Source organism: Sander lucioperca, chromosome 9 (assembly GCF_008315115.2).
Source record: "Sander lucioperca isolate FBNREF2018 chromosome 9, SLUC_FBN_1.2, whole genome shotgun sequence".
In the NCBI taxonomy this organism is placed as follows: domain Eukaryota; kingdom Metazoa; phylum Chordata; class Actinopteri; order Perciformes; family Percidae; genus Sander; species Sander lucioperca.
The window spans coordinates 29,216,506-29,242,724 of record NC_050181.1 but is presented as its reverse complement, the minus strand read 5'-3'; the positions used below and the strand labels follow the sequence as shown (position 1 = coordinate 29,242,724).

Here is a 26,219-nt window from a genome sequence, read left to right as displayed (position 1 = left end):
GCACCCCCATATAGCCTGAAATCAGGCTCATTATAGTATAGTAGAATAGTCGACTATTCTGGGGTCACCCCTACAAGATATACGTATAAATATAAATATATCCAAGACACATGTGATGGTCATGTCAAGCAACTTCTGAATTATACTGGCACTTTTTTTGGTACAATTCAGGCACTGTACGTGTACATGGTTTTCTTCTGCTACCTAGTCTGGATCGACGACAGTTCATTTACTGAATAACCTCCGTACCTTCCAGCAGCTCAAAACTTGTTTGCTTCGGGAAACAACAACAAACTTTGAGCTAGCAAACTACACGCTAAAAATGGCAATTTCTGATTTTTTTTAATATTTTTCCTATCCCAGAATGCATCTATGGTGTAGCCACACCTTACTCCACAGCGCTGTGGGGATAGGTCTGGCGATGCGAGACTATCAGCTACCTAACCTTAAATAAAACATTTCAGAGAACAGATATATGGAATAGGCAATAAGGTATTTATGGAAAGTCAGATCCGGTGATCTCCGAAATCACCAATTAGAAGAATTAACGACCAAGCAATTCTTCAAACTCCGAGTGTGTGTGTTCTGTCTGCTATGGGAAGGGGTTCTCGGGCGTATAGTTGAAACTGGCGTCCAAGAACATGGCCAGGGTGCCCAGGGTGGTGATGATGACAAACAACCACAGGAAGAGACGGTCCACCACGAGGGCGATGAACTGCCAGTCTCCTGTCATCTAGAGGGAACGAACACACACACACACACACACACACACATACATACACCTACTGTAAGCACTAGTGCTGCACGACATGAGGAAAATATGCGATAACATGGCTGAATATTACGATAATTGCTTGCAATAAATAAACAGATATTAAAGTACTCAATTTCGCATTTCTACTGCTTTTTCAATAGATTTTTTTTCTTCTTGCTCTTTCATTTATTTTAAATTCGACAAATTGCTTGTTCAATTTAAAACAAATGAAAGGAAATAATTTCCAACATTCTTTTATTGAGCAAATTGAATTTGAATAGAACATTAAAGGCACCACTGAAAAAGCAAAGACAGTTACATTTTAAAGTGCAGTTTTCTACTGACATTTTTCTTTTGACTAACAAAATAAAATCTTTTGCCTTTCTTTTGCCTCTTTAAAACAACTTTTGAACGTAAGGTATGTCCGGTTAACCCTAACGGCCCAAGACGATTGTGATTGGTTTAAAGACATGCCAATAAACCAGAGCTCTCTCTGTAGCGCTGTGGAGGAAGGTCTGGCAAAGCGAGACTACGATGACTTGTGCTGCCCTGTTGAGCACTGAGTCAGCGATGTACTGTATGTATGCAATGACACATGGACATCGTTGAGGCATGTTTGGAACCCTCCGTGCTCAGGAGCGGCAGACTGCAGACTGAATAACAAGCTGCCTGACAGCGTGTGGCGTGTCGTGCCCATTTCTCACCGTGTCGTCTGTGTCCTGCTTCTTCAGCTGCTCGGCCATGTATGTCACTGCAGAGATGGCTGACTTCAGGTTGGGAGGGAGGACCAGACAGTAGCTGTCAGTGTTTGGGAGCCGCTGGAGCTGCACTGTGCTCTCACACCTTAACAAAGAAGTGGGAAAGTAGTGGGGGAGGGGGGGAAGAGAATGAGCATTTTAAACATTGGCATTGACATTTCGTCTTTTTAATTTCTGTCCAAGTTTCCAAGATAGTTTACACAACTGTGCTATGTGCTGGCGCTTTTACGTACACTGTAAGAAATGTAGGTCTTTACAACACTTTGTAATCTAATAGTCATATCCTGCTACCTGTTTGCAAAAAAATCTAACTATGCCTGGAAAAAAAAAAAAAAAAAATAGAAAGAAAACTGCAAGTTTAGTTTTGCTCTTTGGCAAAGGACTGACCACTTTTTCTTTTAAACTTCATACTTCATATTTCTATGCTTTTAATTTGTAATTAGTAACTGCCAACTTATGATTCATGCGTTGCACCAAGTCTCCTTTTATTGCCCCCCATTTGTTTATTCCTTATTCTATCCCATTATCTGTGTTTATGTACGTTTATATACAGTATATACTTTACTATTTTAGCACACATTCATAGCATCTTGTGCATAAGAAATTCCGTTCAGGATAAATTCAACTGTATCTTATTGAATTCTTTCTAGTAAGTTCATTATATGAAGATAAGAAAAGATAAGACTGCACCTCTGCTGTGCATTATGCCATCATAGTAAAATAAACAAAAAAATAGAAAAAGATATACATGGAAGAGCAAATTATAAATGATGGTGCACGGTACCAGCTGATGTATCTTATAAATGATCGGAAATTGAAAAAAAACTTTACAGAGATCTGCATCTATGTTACAACATTATAAAGTACTATGCTCAATTACAATACAGAAAGGTTCATGTTGTAAATATTACAAATGGAAAGAAATTTACTAACTAAAAATTGCAATTATCTTTACTATTCATTCATTTACAGTGAACAAATAGACAAAGTAAGATGCTGTTTCCAAAAGAAACACATTCTTATTTGAGGATGTCATGCAAATACTTGGATGCATGTCCTCTAGAAGAAGTTAAAAAATGCAGCAACAGCCTTTACATGAGCTGAACGAGCTCAGATTTATGCTGCGACTGTCAGGACTCACTAGCACAGCATTGTTCACCTCTGCAGAAACAAACCAGCGCTGACATTGGCTGTCCAGTGTAGGACACACACAGTGGTGGAATGTAACTAAGTATATTTATTCAAGTACTGTCAGGGGCGTAGCACAAAATGTTGGGCCCTGTAGAAAGGCATTCTGTATGGGCCCCACCCAGTATCCACAGCTATTCATTCTAGCATTTTTTTTAGGCCCTCCTCACATGAGGGCCCTGGGTACTCAGTCCCATTTCCACCCCCAGTCCGACGCCCCTGAGTACTGTACTTAAGAACAAATGTTGAGGTACTTGTACTTTACTTGAGTGTCTTCTTTTCACGCCACTTTCTACTTCTACTCCGCTACATTTCAGAGAGAAATACATCTGTAAGCTTTACGTTACTAGTTACTTTACAAATTAAGATTTTTGCACACAAGACACATGTACTTTATAAAATACAATGTTTTATTATAAATGAAACTACTCAACAATATAACAGCCTACAACAACAACTGAAATCATTCAACCATTAAACACTTAGTTGATTGACATGTTTGGATCGTTTCCAGTTTCTAAAATGTGAGGATTGTTCTGCATTGAGTACTTTTACTTTTATTACTTTAAGTACATTGGGTGGGTGGGTGGGGAAAGTGTCCCTCCCTCATTAGCACCACTGAGGTGCCCTTGAGCAAGGCCCTTAACCCAAAACCGCTCCAGTGGAGCTGCTCAGTGGCCATCAGATCAGACTGTGGTTGTACTGGGCAGCTTCCAGGTATGGATGTGTAACTGTGTGAATGTGACAGGTAGTCGTTGCAAATGAGAAGTTGTTCTCAATCGACTTACCTGGATAAATAAAGGTTCAAAAAAAAAAATACATACCTAGAGCTGTACCAATTCCAAATGTTACTGTACAATTAATTGTCTCAGAAATTATTGCGATTAACAACATCATTGTCTCTTTCTGACAATTTTTTTAAATATTTATTTATTTATTACTTTTTTTAAACAAATTAAAGTTTTGAATGAATTCCAGGGTACATATTTTAGTTATATATCACTGTTATGTGTCCCAGATAATGTACTAGTAACACAGGTACACAGCCTATAAAGTAAACCACGCCTCTAAAACATTTTTTCTAACTGTATCCCCCCTTGTCATTTTTGTTGCTGTGAACGTGTATAGGGTCAAGTGCCAACAACTAGCATAGCTTTAGTTCAACAGTCCGACCAATAATCACTTATATAATTACAATTTGTCACATCTAAACAAAATCAACAATCACCATCAACAGTCAAACCTTAGCTAATGTCAGCAATTAATTGCGGTTAAACAAAGACACCGCGATTACGTAAAAAAGTTGACAATTATGTAATAATTGTTACAGGCCTATACATACCCATTACATTGCAGACATTCCATTACAAGAATATATGTAAAATCACCTCAATATGCAATAAACTCATCAACACCCACATACATACACATTCATGTGTACACCCGCAAGACACAGACACACACACACACACACACACACACACACACACACACACACACACACACACTTCCCGTAACCAAGAGACCAAACTAACAGTCACACTCAATAACTATCACATTATAAATAACCCACAATCTAAAACCTGTTCACACAGAACAAACATTGTTTTACACAAGACTACTCCAGGTACTTTCCAGTATTCAATCTTTCATCTGTATGCCAGATAGATGCCTCTGCACAAGGGCTTAGGTTTAGTTTCAACACATTATAACTGGGGGGTCTGAGGGTCCTCCCCCAAAACCTTTTGAGCGTCAAACACTTCATTTCCTGTGTCTGAAATCGTTGGAAAACATATATTTTTTGGTAAGAAGTAGGGATAGATCTGAATATCCGACTACATGGATATTCATTTGTTGGTTAGGTATTCAATATTCAATTTTGGGGATTTAAATATTAATTTTTTGTTTTGTTTTTCCTTCAATACTGTTGTAATAAAGTTGAGACACATTCAACTTATGGAGAAACACAACCCTAAGAAGCAGCCTAAGTAAGAAGGATATAAACATGTTTTGAGCCCTTTTTGGGGAGTGGGTTGTCTTTCATATTTTTGAGGAGGACAAATCTACGCCTTCTAAATATCGGGTGAGGACATATTCTCTGCATCGAAATCTATGCCTATGCATATACTTTTTGAAAGATGATTTATCTTTAGTCATCTGGATTTTCAGGGGTAACTTATTCCAGTTTGTTATGGCTCGATAAATAACAGTTTTCGCTGACTCTGATGAGCTTTACTCCTTAGGTATTGAAATTGGGTATTGAATGACATGGAATTTGACACTAGAAGTAAATCGGTCGGTGCCTAAAAAGTATTGAATTGGGTACCCGGCCCCTAAGCAGAACTGCTGCAGGCCCCTTCCTGTCGCTCTATTGGACACTGAGTGACAGCAGCAGCACGCTGACAACACTGGGTCAACATTCATGTGATGCCATGACCTTTGACCCCTTCATTCTTCCCTTCACACAGCTGTTCCATAAACCAAAACACACGAGCAGAGAGAGAGCCTTATTGACTAGGGGGTCCTCAGAGTTACTGAAGGGGGGCCGCCAAATTATGGTATAATATGGTATAATATAATATGGTATAATATATATATTATGGTATAATAATTTGCATAATGTTTTGTCAAAAATTGAAATGTCAACATGAATCCAAGATATTATTAGCAAATATAAATCAGCCTATTTGTGGGGAAAAACACATTGCTGATAGGCTTACTAGCCTATAGGTAAAGTAGTCACTAAGGTGGGTGGTGATGGCGCAGTAGATATGACACATGCCTTTGGTGTGGGAGATCCGGGTTCAATTCCCACTGCGATACATCAACCAATGTGTTCCTGAGCAACACACTTAACCCATAGTTGCTCCAGAGGTGTGCCACCTCCAACATATGTAGCAATTGTAAGTCACTTTGGATAAAAGCGTCAGCTAAATGACATGTAGTAATAATAATAATAATAAGGTAGCCATCCACAGATAGTTAAAGGGATATTTCACCGATTTAGCATTAAGCTTTGTATCAGTAGAAACATGGTAGTATTTTCGAATGAACGTGCTTCCCTCCCTCATGTCCCCCTGAGACCAGAGATCTCTGTATTGTGGATCTGGAAAAAAATCTTCCGATGACGCAAAACAAAGATTTTTGCGTCATCGGAGGCATTTTTGCCCAGAGTCTGTGGACTAGAGCCAGCTAGTTCCGCATGTTTTCAACCCGCCCAAAGTGGGTGGGACTGTCTTTACACGAAGCTTGCCGAAGTGAACCGAGTGTCAGCCATCTTGATGCTTCGCTAAACAGTCTTTTCAGCAGCAAACTTTTACAACAATTATGTGCATTCAAACTACCAGACATGTGTACCACCGGGATACATTGGTACAGATCAGAGAATATGAAGGAAACTTTATTACAGACGGAATACTCGACGCACTACGCAAGCTTCGCCTGCTACGGAGACCAGCACCTCAGCCTGCGGTGTCGCTCGATGGCACTAGCCGGGGAAAGGGACCTCGACAACGGTTCGACCTTGGCGGAAAACTAACGCTAGCCGGCCACCTGTTCCATCAATCCTGCTTGCAAGTGCATTCTGGGATTTGGTGTCTTTCATCCACATGAGCCAAAAACACATTTTCTGGCTTTTCTTGGCCTAGAAGGCACCAATTTCTAAATTTCTTTCACATTTCTACTACATAAGTGACCCAATTTAAAGATATATTCATCATTCCAACGGTGAAATATCCCTTTAATTCTAAGGATCCACTGTGCCATATGTATGCTTCACATTAAAACATGATTTATGCCAACAATTAATATTTTATAAGCTTAGTATTCTATGTACTAAAAAGGTATATAAGAAGGCTTTAGGCCATCCACACATTATTGTAGGCCCAGTTTAATATGCAACTTCATTTTATACAATATCTGTAGTAGGGGGCCCCTGATCAGTCTCTCTCAGCTCTCAGTGAAGGGGTCCTTGGCTTAAAAAAACGTTGAAGACCCCTGTTGTAGTGCCTTCATGCTTTTCTGCGTAACTGCTCAACCACAAAATGTTTTTAAAAGGATATTTGGGGCTTTAAAACAATCTCTAGGCTTTTGTATCCTTGCAATCATAGGAACAAATATTGGGGCAAGCTATAATGTCAGAACTACAATAATTATATTTACAATAATACTAACGCAAGATACTGTACATTTCTTACCCTATGTCAGTCTTTGTTAACCATAAAAAAAATTAAAAAAGCTTCCTGCACACACTTTTCATCTCTGCATTTCAGACCATGTACACCAAATGCAGACTTGAAAATTGTGTGCAGGAAGTTCTTTTTAAAATGGGTCTTCAGGGGAATTATGTCCTGCAACACATAGGAGACAGAGAAAGTGGTATGCGTGTTGCTTTCTACTCAGTCTCTGTTAAACCAACCAGATGATCAGGTGGAAATTAAGAGTGACACAGAATATACTGTATGTGTAGCCGATACGTCGATTAAGCCAACTTCAAGTTCAAACCCTTATTATTCATACTTACTATTTAAACAGGATTGTTCTGGAAAATCTGAAGTGGGGTTGTAAGGGAATTATCCATAGTCAGTGTGTTAGCTACAGTAGGTGGCGGTCGGCACGCCCCCAGTTTGGAGAAGACGGCAGGAGTACCCACACAGAAGCTAAGTAACTTACTGCTGTGGACGGAGGGAGCAGCTAAACATATTTTAGCCACCTAAAAAAAGAGGCCCATCTAAAAACATCAATATTAGTTTAAGTGTACGCTATATTTAAAATATGTTATTGTTGTGTGACTTCGGTGTTTTAAAGGGTTAGTTCAGATCCACCAGTCACACAATGACACTAACTAACTAACCGATGGAGGCAGCGGTAGACCAGTAACTCCTGGGTTCTGCAAGGTAAAATTACAGTTTTTGTCAATGGAGTCTGGTGGATTTGAGAGAGCGTAGATGGATATAACGGCTTCAGTTCCCCGCCAGAAAGGGCTTTCTTACGGCAAGGTAAAGCAATGAAGATATTCTAAATAAAGTGTACACTTAAACTGATATTGATGTTTTTAGGTGGGCCTTTTTTTTGGGCTAAAATACATTTAGCTGCTGCCCCTGTCGACAGCAGCAAATTGCTTATAGCTTCCATGTCGGTACTTCTACCTGCATCTCCAAACTGTGGGCAGGCCGGCCGCCATCTACTCTAGCTAGTCTATATCGACAATGTTTCATTTCCGGGATTGTTCAGGTGTCGCCACAAATTCCGCTGGATGTCTCTCATTTTGGCCAGATGTCCGTTACCTTCCACTTCCTTTGTGTTGGCATTCTAACTGCTCCTCAGATCTCTGCAGGGTAAATCCAGACAGCTAGCTAGACTATCTGTTCAATCTGAGTTTTCTGTTGCACGACTAACACAACTTTTGAACGTACACACGTTCCACCAAAACAAGTTCCTTCCCGAGACCATTTTGCAGAGGCACCGTGGCGCCGTGCGGTGCTTAGCGCCGCCCAAGACGATTGTGATTGGTTTAAAGAAATGGCAATAAACCAGAGGATGTTTTTCTCCCATCACGGAATGCTGTGTGGACTAGCCAGACCCTCCTCCGCAGCGCTGTGGAGGAAGGTCTGGCAATACGAGACTAACTGTAGCTGATACGCTGACTATGGATAAGTACCTCATGCAACACAACCTTTAAAATATCTGAACTTCCCCTTTAACTTATTTATGCTTACTTGACCCTACAATCTATACTGTTCTTGTATAGCAGGTCAGGTCACAGACGCTCGTGTCTGACCACAGTTCCACAGGTTGAAGCAAACACTTAAATAGGGTGTTAACTATTTGCTCCTGCTGCCCTGCACTTCCCATCGCCCTATTCACCATTCACCTCTTGTAAAAACTTGGGATGTATTTTCGCATACCCTCAGTGTCAGCTCTTTACATGTTATAATAGATGTTTCATGTTTTATCTTTTGATGTTTGTGTATTTAAAAATCTGATTCATAAGTTCATGGAACAGTGCTTTTTTTTCTTCAACTGCACTGATCACAATGAAACTCAGTTGAACTTCTTCATCGTCCTTACAGTCGGTGATATTGACAACACATTGTGTTTTTCATACATATTCGCATCAGTGCAAAATTATGTAATACAATATGTAATGCTGAGCATATATAGATTATTTCAGAATCTTTATTCCAGCAGCAGTCAGACTCTTTAATACATCATAATGTAGCACTGCTAGCTGATTCTGGAACATGAGCCATCACTTGACAATATTCTGCACTATGCATATTTATTCATTTAGTACTCCGTGTCTACTGTGCAATATATCATTTCTATTCATATGCACCTTACTCATCTGTTTATCTGTGTATATATTTTACCTGTCTGTTTATAATAAGGGTGTTTATAGTGTACATATTACTATTATTATTATAACTCTTACTCTATATTTTTCTATTTCTCATAATACTTTTTGTATATTTTTCCTATGTCTATTTAATGTGTATTTGTGTGTATATATATATATATATATATATATATATATATATATATATATATATATATATATATATATATATATATATATATATGTGTGTTTGAATTTTTCTTTTGAGCTGCTTTAACAAGGGAATTTCCCCAGTGTGTGATAATAAAGTCTATATTATCTTATCTTCCTAATACAGAAACTTCATTTTAAAATGACAGAATCATGGCAGGATCAGTAAGTGTAGACTCATCGATAACTCCGTCAGTTGCTATGGTTTCTGCTGTCTCGTGATTTGTGGCAGCTCTTGAATTATATAGCCCCCAGGCGTCTGTCAAAACTTTCGTTTATAATTGGCAACGCAGACAATACAACCCCGAATCACAGAGATGCCAATTCGGACGGGACCAATATTATAACATAACGCCTGTGTTTGGCTAAATATAGTAGGTCATTTGCAGTGGAATCTTTACTTGACAAAGTACAGACATGGCAGATTTGCATGGGATTAAGATCACAAACAACCTATGTAATTATTACACATTACTAGAGATCCCCAGGTAATACTAGTCCCATGCGAAAAAGGGCTTAAGAGATTTACATTACCGCCTGATTAATCCATCAACATTGCACATGCAGCACACATGAGAAACAAAGTAGATAAGCTAACATGCAGCACAAGCAATAGAATAATCTTGTATATATATATACACTAAACTACTGTATACAGTGTAATGATTTGTATGTTTATGGTCTTCAATTTTAACATAACTTTCTTCTTTCTAACTTTTTTTTTTAAAAGTAGACAATACAACATATTGCCCTGTTCTAAATCATAGTCAATGACTTTATATAATTCAGTATCATGTGTTAAAATACACAGGACGCTATTAGAAATACAAAACAGTAAAACATAAGAGATAGAGGGAGCTCTATGTGAAGGAGTCTGGCTCGATACCACAGTGCACCTGTCAAATTGGCACTTCAGTACATGTATACAGTCCATGCATGTAGTGTAGTGTATAACGGGTGTGCATGATGTGAATAATGTTCAGAACCTCTGGCACCAGAGAGGGAAAGGCGTCAGTGAAGGAGCAGGACAAGTTATCAGAGTCAGGGGGAGACAGCGTGACAACAGATGGACTGCAGGACAATAAAAATGAGCGGCCGAGAGCTCCTGCAGGAATGGTGTGTGTAGTGTGTGTGTGTGTGTGTATGTGTGTGTGTGCGCAGTGCGTGCATATCCACAGCTCAGGGCTGAGCTATGCAGTGCTCTGCATGCCATACACATTCCACGGCTTGTATTCATTACTGCAGATACATGGAGCCTCTTTCACCGTGACACTTCAGTCACTTACCCCCCTGCGCGCGCACACGCACACACACACACACACACACACACACACACACACACACACACACACGGGTGATGTATAGCAGAAACAAAGACTGTTAGACACAGTGATACCAACTCAAATGGAGATCCACAAGCAAGCTACATCAAACATACAGATGACTCTCATAAATGTGCAGCGGTAGAAAGAGTACAAACATTCTACTTGAGTAAAAGTACTACTACTTGGATGAACTTTTACTTAAGCACAAGTGAAATTACGGTATAAAAATCTAATGAAGTTAAAAGTAGCTCATTTAAAATTTACTCTAAAAACCTACACAATTACAGTAACGCAAGTTATTGTAATTCGCTATACTTTCCACCTATGTAAATGTGTTGTAAAGGACAGCACCTAGCTTTCTAACTAGCCCTCTGACAGACTAACAAGCTAAAGAGAGATGAATGAAGGAAAAGACTACAGTACATGACACAGACTGGCTGATGGTGCCCGACCACCCTCTCCTCCACTTTAAAAAACAAAGACAAAATCCTCTGCCCCGATCACTCATCACCGGTCTTCCCTTCCACATCATCCACCCATATCTATTCTTCCCCGTCGCTCCACCTCCTTTCTGTGGGATTACCCCCTAATGTCCAACCTTAACAGAGGCTTAGTGGCTGGCGACTGTGGCCGCGGATGTAGGGCTTAGCTGGGGCTGAATATGATGCCTTTGGAACGGGATGAGAGATGCCCAGCAAATGGCCTGGTTCACAGGACGGTGGAGCTGTTTATGATGCCAGGGCTGGGTGGCAAGGCCCAAGCCTACTGGCAGATTAGCCAGACTGAAGCCAACATGGTTGGAGGGACAGTACAGTTTAAAGCAGCATATTAGATAACAGATTGATATGTCATGGTCCTGCTTTATGGCTAGTGGCCTTTAGACTTTTAGTTTCATATTACTTTAGACCGTGTGATAGTTTTTTGTGTTTCTGTGCTTGTGTGTCCATCATGTGTCTCTGTAGTCCTGCCCTGCATGTCTTTCCTTGTCAGCCTGTCTTTGTGTAATATGTCCTTGTTTTCTTGTCACCCCTGTCATGTTTAATTTTGTTGTCTCCCTGGCTGCATCTCACAGCCCTTATTTGATAGGTCCTCGACTCCTCGGTTGAACCGAAATTTGTTCTGTCCCTCCTCAGTGAAGGCCGTCTCAAAGCTCTTATTGCTGCCCCGAGGACCGAGAAGCGAGCACCGAGGAAGGATCTCTGAGGAGCTATAGGCAAGGATACACGAGTGCATGTCATTAATCTCTTTTTTTTTTATCCGTCAGAGTACCTTTTCATGTGACTGTATTAAATATGTGAGGCTGAAGGAAGTGCACACACTGTTACTGCCTTTACAGATTCTCTGCGCTGCTGTGGTGATGGCTGTAATTCTGCCAAGTCTATAGCACACTGTGTACTCTACTATAATAGCTAGGCTGGCATCGGATCCCACATTCAAACTTTGGCACACTCTAAAAAGAAGATTCATGCCTGTGCTGGATTTTATTAACATTAATAGAAATGGCTTTCTGCTAGGGTAATGTCCAGATCAGCACATTGTAGCCGAGAAAGAGGCTGAATCTGGATGAATGACTCTGATGGGTATTACTTCGGGTGTATGGAGTTTAATAGTCTTGACAGGTGTGAAGAATATAGACAGTATAACCTTTTTGGCAGTCTCGCTCAATAACGCAACCCAAGAGCTATTTGCCGACATTACATTTCAGTATTTTGTAGTTTATTAAACTGATTTTTTTTCTCTGCACACAAAAAATGATAAAAATGTGACGAATATCTGACTTTTATGGCTTTTAAGAAGGCTGAACAAAATGCATTTTTAATACATTTCTGTCTCCGTATCAACCTTGGTGTCAGAAGTCTCATTTAGTCAGATTGCTGTGATTACTTCTACGGAAAAGTGACTTGGGCACTTCAAATATGCTAATCTGTTACTCTTGAAAGAACAAAAAGTCAGCTGTATGTATTTCATAGCAATCAGTATACAGTAGAGACCAACATACTCTTTAAATAAGGTGGTTTTTGTTTTAAAACAGCCCCATTGTAGAGTTATCTTTAAGAGATCTGTGTCAGATTGTGGCGGAGTAGGTCATACTATTCCCCACAATATTAGAATACATACTTGTTAGTTAAAAAAATACCTAGAGTATTAATTCTTATTAACTTCACATCTTATTCCCTTGTATCTAAATGCATGTATTGGTACGTACTGTATTGTGGTACCATCATTTCACTGAAAATTGGGAAGAATTTCACTGTAAGTCACAGGCTATAAATCCGAAGCGTTACCATAATGGGTTATGTTTGATAAATACAACACTTATTTTTGAGTGTTTCCAGCAAGTTCTGGAATACTCTCATAAACCAAAATCAGTAAAAAACAGTAAAAGTGCCTTTTTGGACATCACATGCTTTATTTTCTGTACATTTATTTTAATAATAACTTTTTTGCGGTTAGTTATAGGAAAACACCTTACCGAGAGAGAGAGAGAGAGAGAGAGAGAGCATTAAGCTGATTGAGTCATGCGTCTGGCAGATTCCTTGTTAGTAAATGTGTCCTTACCTGCCTCTCCAAGGTAAGACGAGATCAGGGTTGATCTTTCGAAAGAAGTACTCTCCTCCAGGCTGCCTGCCGTTGAAGCTTTGGATGGGCAAGTCATCACTAGACTCCTCCTTCAACAGAGGTTCCTCTGGGTTTGGCCTTGTCATGCCAATGTACTTGGGCAAGAAGTGAATGAATACCTGTAAATTTGAGGTAAAAAAAAATCAGTGAAATCAGGGTTGTCAACAGTATTTGATAAAGCCTACATGGGTGTTCACCAGTGTTGTAGTACTTGAGATCGGTCTTGGTCTTAAGACCTGTCTTTTTGAAGTTCTCTGTCTTGTCTCGGAATCGACCACATTTTTACTCAGTCTGGTCTCGTTCTCAGGATTTTATTTCAAGACCTGTCAAGACCACAACTGCAGGGATATCACTAAACTGCCTGTGCATTGTCTGATGTATGTGTTAACATTATTGCTGTGATTGGATTTAAAACTTCCTGCTTCAAATGCTACCAATAACTTGACTCATTTCTAATTTAAAATTTGTTACTGTTAACCCCCTCTCCCCGCCCCCTTAACACGCACTCCCAACAAAGTGAATCTCGGAGACAGAATAAGTTCTGGCTATCTGGCACTGGTCTGGTCTTGGTCTTGACTCGGTCTGGCTCTGCCTTGGTCTTGGTCTTGACTCGCCTGGCCCTGCCTTGGTCTTGGTCTTGACTCGGTCTGGCCCTGCCTTGGTCTTGGTCTTGACTCGGTCTGGCCCTGCCTTGGTCTTTGGTCTTGACTCGGTCTGGCCCTGCCTTGGTCTTGGTCTTGACTCGGTCTTGCCCTGCCTTGGTCTTAGTCTTGACTCAGTCTGGCCCTGCCTTGGTCTTAGTCTTGACTCGGTCTGGCCCTGCCTTGGTCTTGGTCTTGACTCAGTCTGGCCCTGCCTTGGTCTTGGTCTTGACTCAGTCTGGCCCTGCCTTGGTCTTGGTCTTGACTCAGTCTGGCCCTGCCTTGGTCTTGGTCTTGACTCAGTCTGGCCCTGCCTTGGTCTTAGTCTTGACTCGGTCTGGCCCTGCCTTGGTCTTGGTCCTGGTCCTGACTCAGTCTCAAACCCTTAAAGTCTTGGTCTTGTCTCGGTCTCGAAACACTCTGGTTTTGGTGATGACTTGGTCTCGGTTTAGGTGGTCTTGACTACAACACTAGTGTTCACTAAATTTGTTAAACCTAACCTCACCTTTCGAACCCAGTTGGGCATGATGTGTGTGCTGGGCGTTCGGTGGTGCAGATTAAGGACGACTACGCTTAGGATGACAGAGAACGTGACCAGGATCATGGTGAACAAGACATAGTTGACAATAATTGGAATGCCAAGGGAGGTCTCGGGGACCTTGTCAGCCAGCAGAAGCATGAAGACAGTCAGAGCGATGAGGACGGAAATGGAGAGAGTCATCTTCTCTCCTGCAGACAACAGGGAGAATGAATTAGAACAGCGAAGCAACGCATATTACTCTGCTGGCTTCTGTTTTATGTTGAAAAGGGCAAACTCCATATCTACGTGTCCACTGTGGCATTTTTTGAAGGCAGGGATCGCCCCAGCATTGCACGCTAACGGGTTTTGCCACTAGCAGTAATCAGTTTCTCTTCACTGAACACTGACAGGCAAAGAAAACAGGCTACACCGGCCTACAACCACGATGGCTGCACCTGATTGGACGAACGCTTCACGCGAGGCTGTCTTCGCCCCGATTTCAAAACAGACCAACACGGCGGCTCGAAAACGCTCTCATTTTACAAAAAATAGTTCACTGAAATGTGTTTCTGAAAACATTTTATGTAAGAAATAGGATATGCAGTTGATGAATCTGTCTTCATTTTAGATCAACAACCAGCCAGTTTAAAAGAGTTTATGAGAGGCGGCGAGTCGAGCTGCCTGCTCCTCATTTGCATAAAGTAGCCTGGATTCAACGCTATGCAAATAAGAAGCGGACATCTTGACACCACACGAAAGTCGCTGCGAAGCTACCAGAATTGCATTGAACAGCACTGCGCGGCTGCTTAAATAGACAATGAATGGGAAGCGTGGAAATGACGCTTGCCAGTGGAAACGAACCTAAGACATGATAATAAGACCTTTTGCTTTGAAAAAATGCAATTGATGAAATGTCTAAATCTTTAAAAATGTTGGACAAAGGCATGTTTGCAAGTGTATACTGGTCCGATGTTGGTAAAGAAGACAGTTGTCTTTCTGTCTCCCCCATGAGAAATTCTAAGTAATGACAATAAAACTGTCGGCGCGTCCACATGATACAAGCCTTCCGTGATCGTGCACAATGGTTGCCCTGCCTCATGAAGGAGTCTGTATCAAACACATGCTTCTTGTCAGTGATCAGTCAGTGTCAAAGCATGTCAGATGTGCTGACCTGCTCCAGGAGGTAGGTAGAAGACAAATATAGCCAACACGCTGGTGAGGATGCAGGGCACGATGATGTTGATGATGTAGAAAAGAGGCTTTCTCTCTATGATGAGGTAGAAGGTGATGTCCTCGTAAAGGTCCTCCTTAACGTTCTTTCTGGAGGGTTTGTGACAGATGGCCCATTCTCCGTTTTCTGTGGAGAAAGAGACGTATGCTCATTATTACTCTGATCTTTGGGACATGCAGTAAAATGGTGGAAAATGGAGGCATAGATTTCAGGGGGGACGCAGGGGATATGTCCCTCCCAATATTTAGAAGAGGTAATTTTTCCCCCTCAAAAAATATGAAAGACAACCCACTCCCCAGGGGGCTCAAAACATGCACAGAAAACAAGAATTGTGTCTACTTGTGCTAAAGAACAAAACAGGACGGTGAAAACTAAAGATGTGATTTCTTGTGATTTTAAATGTCTTTTATGCAGATTTAAACTTTAGAGCTCATGGCTTTTAACAAGGTCTCATTCTCTAATGGATTTGTTGTTGACTGACGAGATGTACAGTACATGATTCCTTAAAAACATCCAGAAATACTTGGGATGTTTTAAATATGCAGAAAGCTTAGAACAATACAGCAGAATAATAATTCCCTTTACATAAATAAAGACACTTCCATTATAAATTGTTGCATAGAAATGAAGTGTTTGACGCTCAAAATTCTCTGGGGGATGACCCCCAGACCCCCCGGTTATTAGTGCCCCAGTGTTGAAATAAAACCCATGTGGAAAATAATTAAAAACACTGCAGGGCTAAGATATATACAGTTAATATCATATGGTGCTCAAAAAAGGTCATTGTAGGCACCAACCAGTGAAAGCGTTCTCATCTATAACTATCTCCTGGATCTCGTTGCCCACGTCATCCAGAAAATACTGCAGTTCCACCTCAGAGGCGTCATAGGTGTACGAGCGGAAAACCATGCTGCAGTTCTGCCAGTCAAATGGGAAGTACGACACCTGTGGGAGTGGACAAAATGGCTGCATCATTCTCCAAAGGGAAGTTTCACACATACAGAATTCTGGATAAAGGTCCAGGAAAGTCAGTGGTGGAAGAAGTAGTCAGATCCTTTACTTCAGCAAAAGTACTAATACCACACAGTAAAAAATACTCTGTTACAAGTAAAAAGTCCTCCATTGAAAATGTTACTCAAGTAAAAGTATGTAAGTATCATCAGGAAAATGTACTTAAAGTATTAAAAGTAAAAATACTCAATGCAGAACAATCCTCTCGAAACTGGAAACGATCCAAACTGTTCTGTCAAGTGTTTAATCGTCTAATCATTTCAGCTGGACTTGTAGGCCGTTATATTGTTGGGTAGTTCAATTTAAAATAAAATATCATACTTTATAACCACACGTGTTTTGGGTGCAAAAATCCTAATTTGTAAATTAACTAGTAACTAAAGATGTCAGATGAATGTAGTGGAGTAAAAAATCCAATATTTCTCTCTGAAATGTAGCGGAGTAGAAGTAGAAAGTGGCATGAAAACAAGAGACTCAAGTAAAGTACAGGTACCTTAAATTTTTACTTAAGTACAGTACTTGAGTAAATGTAGTTAGTTACATTCCACAACTGATGAAAGTGGGAGATAAAGTAAAACATAGGGTATTGCATGTATTTAAAATGAGTACAATCAAGCCATACACCGTCCCTTCCTGGCTTGCCATACAGCTAGAGCCAGTACCTCTATAGAGCAGGAGCTGCGGTAGATGGCTGGGGGAAGCCAGTTGACTGTCCCATCACTGTAAACCAAGACGTTGACGTACAGAGCTACGTCGAACTGACCGTCATTACTGTAGGGAGGAAATAGACAAATGTAATATTTTTTATTTCAAGATTAACATGGGGTTAACGGTAAAACAAAATGTATTTGGCAGGAGAATGGGCCAGCTCAGCAATAAAAAAAACAAAAACAAACAATAGTCGCCGTAATAAGAGCACTAGTCATAAAAGATAAAATAGGATAAAGTGACAATTATAAGGTAAAATGACAAAATTAGATCTTCTGCAGGTATATTTCTTACCATGTTTAGCATCAATCATTTAGCTTTTTAGCATGCTAACATTTGCTAATTAGCACTAAAGTAGAACTAAGGCTGATGTGCATGTCAGTTGAATTTATGTAACACATTTCATGGCAGTCAGCCAATAACTAATGACATATTTCATCTCAAAACCACAAACGTCATGGTCATGGCGGCAGTAGAATTCAGTAGGCTTTATCCTGTGGGGACTGTAAAGTGTCCGTACAAAATGTCATGGTAATTCATCCAATAGTTGTTTAAATATCTCAGTCTTGACCATGACCGGACCGTCCGACTGTCAGCCATCTCTAGAGCCGCTAGTGTATGTTTGCATTATGGGCAAATCCTCTGTTGGTTACTGTATGATGATGGATGATATGGATGACTGTGTGACTGCAGATGGGACGACACTCACTTGTTTATGAGGTAGATGTCTGGACGCCACACCTTGTTGGGAGGAATCCTCAAAACTTCAATGTCGTCATATTCTTCTGGATTCCATGCCAGCCTGTAGTCTGTCCACGCCTGGGAAGAAGGCAGCAAGGACGGGAGCAAGGGAGGAAAGAGCAAGGAGAAAGAAAATGTGAATAACAGCCATAGTGGAGGAGACACGAAGAGATGTTTCTGTCATCTACATGGTAGTTTGTCCTGTCTTTGTCATTTAAAGCCCACTGATTTAGACATGCACTCAACACACACTGTCACAAACACTCAGGCCGTCCTGAATTCTAATTAGCGAGGGCGAGGGACAGAAATGAAAGAGTGAGTCAGAGAACAAAGCAAGATATAATTTGTGGTTATAAAAAGTGACAAGTGCATTTGAGGGCAGAGCAACAGAGCAGCGGAGAGAGAGAGAGAGAGAGAGGAGGCAGGAGTCGGAGCATCGGAGTGGGACTCAGTGATGAAGATGAATGTTTTCATACTCATACCAGATTCATGAACACGTTGGTTGTCATTTCTTCGTTCTTCTCGTTCTGTAGCAGGATAAAGAGACACAGAACAGAGGAGAGATGAAGAGTTAGTGAAGCCACCGTATCTTGTTTTGTGTGACAGTGCTGTTACTTTCAATCCTGCTCTATGGAAACTAATGTATGCACCCAGCCAGCAGTGATCTGGCCAATGTGTGTATGTGGGATTGGACTGCTGAACAATAGCACTGCATTGTCACAGGATAACTTTATAAAAAACAACTTTTTTATTTAAAGCTTTAGTGTGTAGTTTCTGTCCCCTCCCCCCCACGGGGAATTCTATGTACATGTAATGACAACAACACGGTGCATCCACATGATACAAGCCTTCCGTGATCGCGCACCACCCCCACCCCTCCTCCACGCAGTTGCTAATAGCTAAGGAGGACACGGAGGATAAAAAAAACATAATGGACTCTTCAGAAGAGGTAATTATCTTCACACCAGCCTCTGCGAGGGAAAGTCGCCAGACGACAACAATCTTCTAAACACAGTCATACTGAGAAATACAGAGAGAGTTGTGGAGCTGATAGTGTGCAAATGTAATTTGCAGCCAGGGTCGTCTAGCAACTCTCCGTTGCCTTGCGAGCTGGAAAAAACAAACTCTAGTCAGGCCAATCACGTCGTGTATAGAGTCGGTGGGCGGGCTTAACATAATGACGGTAAAGTTGCGACGGTTCCATGTGAATTCCCTGCTACTTGAAAACAAAGAAGATGGCTGTTGCTGCTGGCCTAACAGCGGTCTTTCCAATCGGCTTTGGCCGCGACTCTGGAAGACTTGGAGTTAAGCACTGAAGTCATTCTTAAAAAATAAAGATGTGTTCAGAGTTTTGACGACTGGATACGGCAAAAGTTTAATCTATCAACTAGCGTTGCTCTGGTTGTTTGCAGCGCTATCCTATTGCGTGCAGAGGGAATTTGAAAGACAACCGCTTATCTCGCCCCTCAGATCGAGCCCTGCCAATGGTGAGTTCCCAGACCCAACATCTTGATGTGGATCTGGCTTGTCAGGCTAGACGTTAAGGAAACTTGAGAGACAGTTCGAGGAGAAAGGACATGTGCTTCTGTGTCGTGACGGAGAACGGTCAAATCAACTGGTTTCCCCCCCCACCCCATCAAGTTGTGTTAATGTTTTGTCCGCATCTTAAATGTCTACAAATGAACTATCAACGGAGTGTCGACGCTGAGCAGCGCCGGACCACGAAGAGAGCTGGTCGGCTGACGGAGCGAAGAAACGCAGAGCCAAGGATGACAGGTAAGCCCTGTGATTTCACCTGCGGCCTGGCAAACCGAGTGTTTTTATGTGTTTTACATGCATGAGCAGCCAAACCTTGGAAGCTCCTAGACTAACGACAGTTTCAAGTTTTCCCTGGGGTTGTGGTTATGCCATGTCAAACATGTTAAAAAAATGCAACAAGAAAGTAAAACTTATAAGCATTAAAATAAAAAAAACAAACAAACTGGATCCTCAGCAAAATATAGGCAACAAATAAGCAACTCAAATAAGATTGTTCATGTTCAAAAGGGGTAGGAAGAAGTGGCGAACTGTTCTGGTACTACCCCCCTCTTAATTTTCAATATTCATAGATAGTAGGAATAAAATTTGCATCCATCAGTGTCCATGTTTAACTCGGTCGGCATGAACAAATCAAACCTTTTGCACAAAAACAAGAACAAAATAATCTGGACATATGTTTTGTTTCAACCTCATATATAAAAGATTCATAAGGATGTATTTGCATGTATGAGAGTGTGTAATGTAATATATTTACCAAGCTGACAAGCTGAGAGAGGGTCATCCCCACTCGAACCATCACCTTCTCCTCCCAGTAACGAGCCGGTCTGACTTTCATGTTGTAGTTCTTAAACAGCTTCTGATGGAGCCTCCGCTCTGTTTCCGAGGCTCCTGGATGAAAGGATGGATGCAAAGAGACAGAAAATGATGAGGGGGGGGGGGGTGATAACTGATGAACCAAGAGCCACCATCACCTGAAAAAATGGTGACTGAAAAGTAAAGAGCAATAAAGAAATAATTCCCGTCTTTTTGGTTTTCCGCACATCTAGGCGGGACTAAATTTATTGTAAACCTAAACTGATATGCATGCCCAGTCAAAATTTTGCGAGGGGCCGGATTTGGCCCGTGGGCCTTGTGTTTGACACGTGTGCACTACGCCCATTTGCACTGGTTGCATGTCACTTTTCATACTGACTTTACCTGGTTTTACGGATTTTTAAAGGACTTAATGGTTTTGCAAAAGTCTGCTTGTCTTAAATAATGCTTCAGGGCTGGGGGATATGAGGATATATATCATCAAAATCATTTAAAAAAACGACTATTGTCTATATATTTTTTATATAAAGCCAGTGACCGAACTGCGTTACAGCATTATCTACGTCATTTGGATGACGCTTTACGTTATGATCCTTGCACATTGTATTTATTTTGCACTAAAGTTCTAAAGAAAATATTTTTCAATTGTCAAGTATTTAATTCAAACAGGACTAGAAAAATAGGCGGTGGTTATAAGTGGTTATTTTATATAGACTTACTGAATCACAAGAAAACATGTTATATCAAGATAAGGGCTGGGTATCGATTAAACATGTACAATACCAGTACCGATACCAGTAACCTTAAAGAGATACCAATACCAATAGAGTACTTTATTGGATACCCATCACGTGAATAAAAGCATTCAGCTGCGTAAAATGCTACCACCACTCCACCACTAGCTTCTACGGTAGTGGGCCAATCACCAGAGATGGTAAGTAACGAAGTACAAATACTTCGTTACTGTACTCAAGTAGATTTTTCAGATATTTTTACTATTTATTTTTGTGCCAACTTTTTACTTTTACTCCTTACATTTTTAACACAAATATCGGTAGTTTCTACTCCTTACATTTTACAAAATTGGCTCGTTACTTTAGTTTCAAATAATTTCAGTGGAGTTACCGTTATTATTGCGGCTGAAGGCGACAATGTTAAACTAACTCTAAAAGTATGGGGAACTTCTTAATTAATGTCTGTTTAGTAATTCATATTGTATCCTTTATTTTCTTTCCAGAAGCCACACACATACATACGTAGATTTATTTAAATGTTAAGGGGAAGATTAAAAAAGAGAAACTGGATCTGTGAATTCTCACAGAATCACAATTGAGTTCCTATCTTGCTACTCAGTCAGAATCTTATTAACCTGGAGTCCCAGTCTCTGTCACAATAATCATAAATGTGATGTTTTAGGCGTATTGGTAGACATTAATTTAAAATGTAGCCAATGGCATATAGAGAGCCTTTTTCCATGTCCACTGGAGTTTCTCAGCTTGCACTATAGTAACATTTGTGTGGTCCTGGTAGCTTTGCATAAAAAATGGTTGTCATTCGCAAGGCTACTTTTACTTTTATACTTTAAGTAAATTTCCAAGCCTGTACTTTGTTACTTTTACTTGAGTAAAGAAGTTAAATCAGTACTTCTACTTTTACCAGAGTATTTTTTAACACAAGTATCTGTACTTCTACTTGAGTACGGGAAGTGAGTACTTTTGCCATCTCTGCCAATCACACATCGCATTAAACCAAAGAACGCTTGCAGTGATGGGCTGTCAGCAAAATCATACAAATAGAAATATATCTGGGTACAAAAACGTTTGAATACGGGTATCGTTTGACTGGAGAAGTTTCGATACTACTCGGTCGTGGTTTATTTCGGTCGATACCCTAAAGGTATTATCGTGATATATATTGTTGTTGACCTATGTAAGGATAGAAGATTTTGGCCATATCACCCAGCCATACTTCAAATATTTTAAGGCTATTGTTTTATTTCATACATTTTTTTATTGTTTTTTATTTGTCTTTATTGTATGGATCTGTTGTAATTTGTAATTATTCACCATGTGCAAGAGAAGAGTCTCATTTTTTTTTACTTACTGTATCTCCTTGAATTTTCTTATTATTGCAATGCAAATAAAGTTCGATTGATTGATGAAGAATGCCTCACACAAAAAGTTAGAGAATGAAAGCAGAAAAAAAGCAGAAAGTAAATCAACAGTTTAGTGAAAAAAAAGACCAAAGTTTTTAAAATGAGATACAACATAAGTACAACATAACCACAGCACATGCACATTCCACTGACACGCAGACCACAGCATGTTTGTTCTCTGTGGATCAGTGAGCCAGGCCTACAGTGGTTAGGGGTTCAATTCCCACTGGGATGACTCATGCTAAAAATATACTGTGTATGCTCATGTATACCTAGTATGGGTGGACTCTGATTCAGATTCTAATAGCGTCAAGTAGCACATATATTATTACTCTCTGAAACAAATAGTGGAGATATGTGGATGAGAGAAACCATTGGTGTTCACCTTGCAGAGGTATAGGGTTGGGTATTGTTTTGATTTTAACAATTCTGATTCCAATTCCGATTCTTCCTTTTGATTACGGTTCTCATCGATTCTCGATCCCTATTCTTTGAGCGGTGGAGTTGAAACAAAAAAAGAAATAAAATTGATTCAATGGTGATTTACAGTTTTACCCGGCTTTTACAACGTAAAATGAAGCCGCACTAGAGTGCTGCTTAAGCCGCCTACACATAAGCGAATTTGCTCTCTGCGCTCCGCTAGGTAGGGCGCAGAACAAAGCGCAGAGAGCAGGAATTCGTCATCAAGGGTGGCTATTTCCGTTGCTAGGTAACGACAGCTGTTATCTCATTGGTTGCGCTTTCGAAAGGTCATTAGCACACCACGCCAGGGGGTAGCGCAGTGCATAGTTGGACGGCACCGCTCTCCCCATAAGAAAATCAAAAAAAAAAGGCCAGCGGTTTTGGCACCTATCATGTGTAGGTGGCTTTACTGGGCTCCATGGCTGCAACACAACAAGCGCCTGGAAGTACGGCGGCCGCTACGGAAACCAAAACTTGCGTGCGCTAAATTTGGAACTGATTGGATTTTGAAACGATTCCAAGCGATTCCAATAATGAAACAATTCCATTGGAATCGTAATTTTTGAAACGATCCCAAGTTGGAACCGGTTCTCGATGCCCCAATCCTATAGAGCAGGGGTCACCAACACAGTGCCCGTGGGCACCAGGTAGCCCCCAAGGACCACATGAGTAGCCCTCAGGCCTGTTCTAAAAATGAAAATTGAACATTGATATTATCTGTTTCCCACCTTGTTAAGTCATTGTTGATAATTATTGTGAGAAATCATTAACTGATTAACTGATCATTAATCAGTGTTTTCACATAGATGAGTATCATTAATCATTAATAATCATATATAACTAAAGGCAAACTGAGCAAATTTGTTATTTCAGAAGAGCGTATCAAACTGGTAGCCCTTCGTATGACTCAGTACCCATGAAGTAGCTCTCAGTTTCAAAAAGGTTGGTGACCCCTGGTATAGAGGAACCTCAGCAACAGAAATTGGGTTTTATAAATGACCTGTCATTCACTCCAAGGAAAGGTGTGACATTAAAAGTATTTAACATGCCAAAAAAATGTGTTGCACTACCTGCTGATGATGGACCGACAGACATTCCAAATGTGTGACCAAACAACATGTGGAAAAGACAGAGAAGGACAGACAGGACATGCAAAGGAAGCAGCCAGCAGGCGGGCAGGTGCTGGACGCTGGGTAGCAAAGGTGACTGAGCTAATGTAATTGATATGCAGCAGGGGAAAGGGATCAAAGGGATGTCTCGGATACCAGCTCCATCAGGGACAAAAATAAACTCTGATTAACTAACAATGATGTGTTAATATGATTCATTATATCTTCTAGAACAGAACAGAACAGTTTTTGGGTTGTTTTTTTTGCTTTTCAAGTGGAACAAGATAAACCAATCTATTATCTTTGACAGGACATACAGTAGACTAAGACTAAGGTGTTCTTTCCATTGGGATTTCCCCCTCTGTGTCTGTCTTCTCTAGCTGTTCTCTTGTTGTTCTCTTCAGGGAAATACAGTTATAAAATCACCCTTGCTGTAGGACTCACACAGGGACAGGAACAACAACCCCTGTGGAGGGCACAAACCAGTGCAGGGCAGCTTTTTTTTCTTTCCACTCGCATTGAGGGGTCAGAAGGTCCAAGTCAAAGCCCTTCAGCTGAGATAAGAACTAGTCAGTGGTGGAAGAAGTATTCAGATCCGTTCCTTTGGTAAAAGTACTAACACCACACAAGTAAAAGTCCTGCATTGGAAATGGTACTGGAGTAAAAGTAGTCAATGCAGAAAAACCCTCACATTTTAGAAAACTGTAAACGATCCAAACAGTTCTGTCAATCAACTAAGTGTTCAATGGTTGAATGATTTCAGCTGGACTTGCCGGCCTGTATATTGTTGGGTTAATTCATAATAAAACATTGTATTTTACAAACTACATGTTTTGTGTGCAAAAATCTTAATTTGTAAAGTAACTAGTAACTAAAGCTGTCAGATGAATGTAGTGTAGTAAAAAGTAGAATATTTCTCTCTGAAATGTAGCGGAGTAGAAGTAGAAAGTGGCATGAAAAGAAAAGACTCAAGTAAAGTGCACGTACCTCAAATTTTTACTTAAGTACAGTACTTGAGTAAATGTACTTACAAATGTGTTACATTTCACCACTGGAACTAGTCTTCGCAAATATATTCCAACTATGATTTTATATTGAAGATAATCTTGACAAGGTGGAATAAATACCAATAACTGATTTGACAGAGTGCAGTGGGATGTGAGATGCTTGTTTATGATCTGGTCTGATAACTGTAGCCATCCTGAATGCAAAAATGACATTTTTAAGTTTATGCATGTAAATGGATGTGCAAAGGTTTCTCTTCTGGGCAGCCCAACAGGAAATAGGTAGTAGTGTTAGGACAGACAGAGGAATGGGACTGAACTACAGGTCGCCAACAAGCACAAGGCATTAGTTGTTTATAATATAGGGTCAAAATCAAAGGCATTCAAACATTTTACTTTTCCCTTCTCCCGTTTCCTCTCCATTTCTTCCTGTCACTTTACAATTCAGCATATACGTCTTAATTCATAAGGTTCGTTTAGAGTTAAAAAGTATTTGAGTTGATATTAGTGCCAACAAATGCTACATGTCTTAGATACACATTTTGATCAAGGAAAATACATTTGGTTTGATCTTATTTATCTTGGGAACTTTATGATATCTAAAACTGTGAAAATTGGCAGCACAAATGCAACAAGCATTCCATAAAATGTCCTTACCAGTGTAAGTGAGACAAAGGCAGCTGCATACGATGATAAATGCGTTCATCCTCGCATGAATGATCATCCTTATCTTCATTTGTCCAATCATGACAGTCATGACATTGTACACGTTTAAGTGCAATCAAAGGCCCCACTTTCCTTTAGGCACTTTGACGCTTTCACCTGGAATCTAGATGGAGCGTCCCGAAAAGACACACCTTTCTAGCTCTTAGCTACAGGTACACCTTCAGTTGGATTGCAGCTGGTTGGCACCTTCAGCAGCACACACTGTTCAGCTCTCTCTCCTGTCCCTTGGTGTCTGTGTGGCCATGGCTCCGTGGGTGAATCCACGGCCTGATTGGGTGCGCATGCTGGGAGTGACGAGAGGGCGGAATGTGTTCGTACTGGGAAGCCTGTGGGGCAGGCACCTGTTGGTGTTCGCCAATCTGTGGTTT

General features: G+C 40.5%; 1 protein-coding gene across 1 annotated transcript; it reads right to left on the bottom strand.

The window, feature by feature from the left end:
- Positions 1-352: 352 nt before the first annotated feature.
- chrnb1l (cholinergic receptor, nicotinic, beta 1 (muscle) like) lies at positions 353-26,219 on the bottom strand. Its single transcript, XM_031288566.2, has 11 exons — positions 25,783-26,219; positions 20,337-20,470; positions 18,526-18,570; positions 18,012-18,121; positions 17,257-17,365; positions 16,381-16,528; positions 15,524-15,709; positions 14,338-14,561; positions 13,132-13,310; positions 1,459-1,597; positions 353-733 (listed from the first exon to the last, which is right to left on the bottom strand). Exons 1-11 carry the CDS (start codon positions 25,880-25,882, stop codon positions 593-595), a joined length of 1,515 nt encoding a protein of 504 aa, XP_031144426.1. The 5' UTR covers positions 25,883-26,219; the 3' UTR covers positions 353-592.

Bases quoted from the DNA above. Each gene is read 5' to 3' on its own strand.
- chrnb1l (XM_031288566.2), bottom strand. From the start codon at position 25,882: ATGACTGTCATGATTGGACAAATGAAGATAAGGATGATCATTCATGCG. The intron at 1,598-13,131 runs GTAAGGACACAT...TTCTTTGTTAAG, and splicing joins GTCTTACCTTGGAGAGGCAG to GTGTGAGAGCACAGTGCAGC. The intron at 734-1,458 runs GTGAGAAATGGG...CGTTCCCTCTAG, and splicing joins AGCAGGACACAGACGACACG to ATGACAGGAGACTGGCAGTT.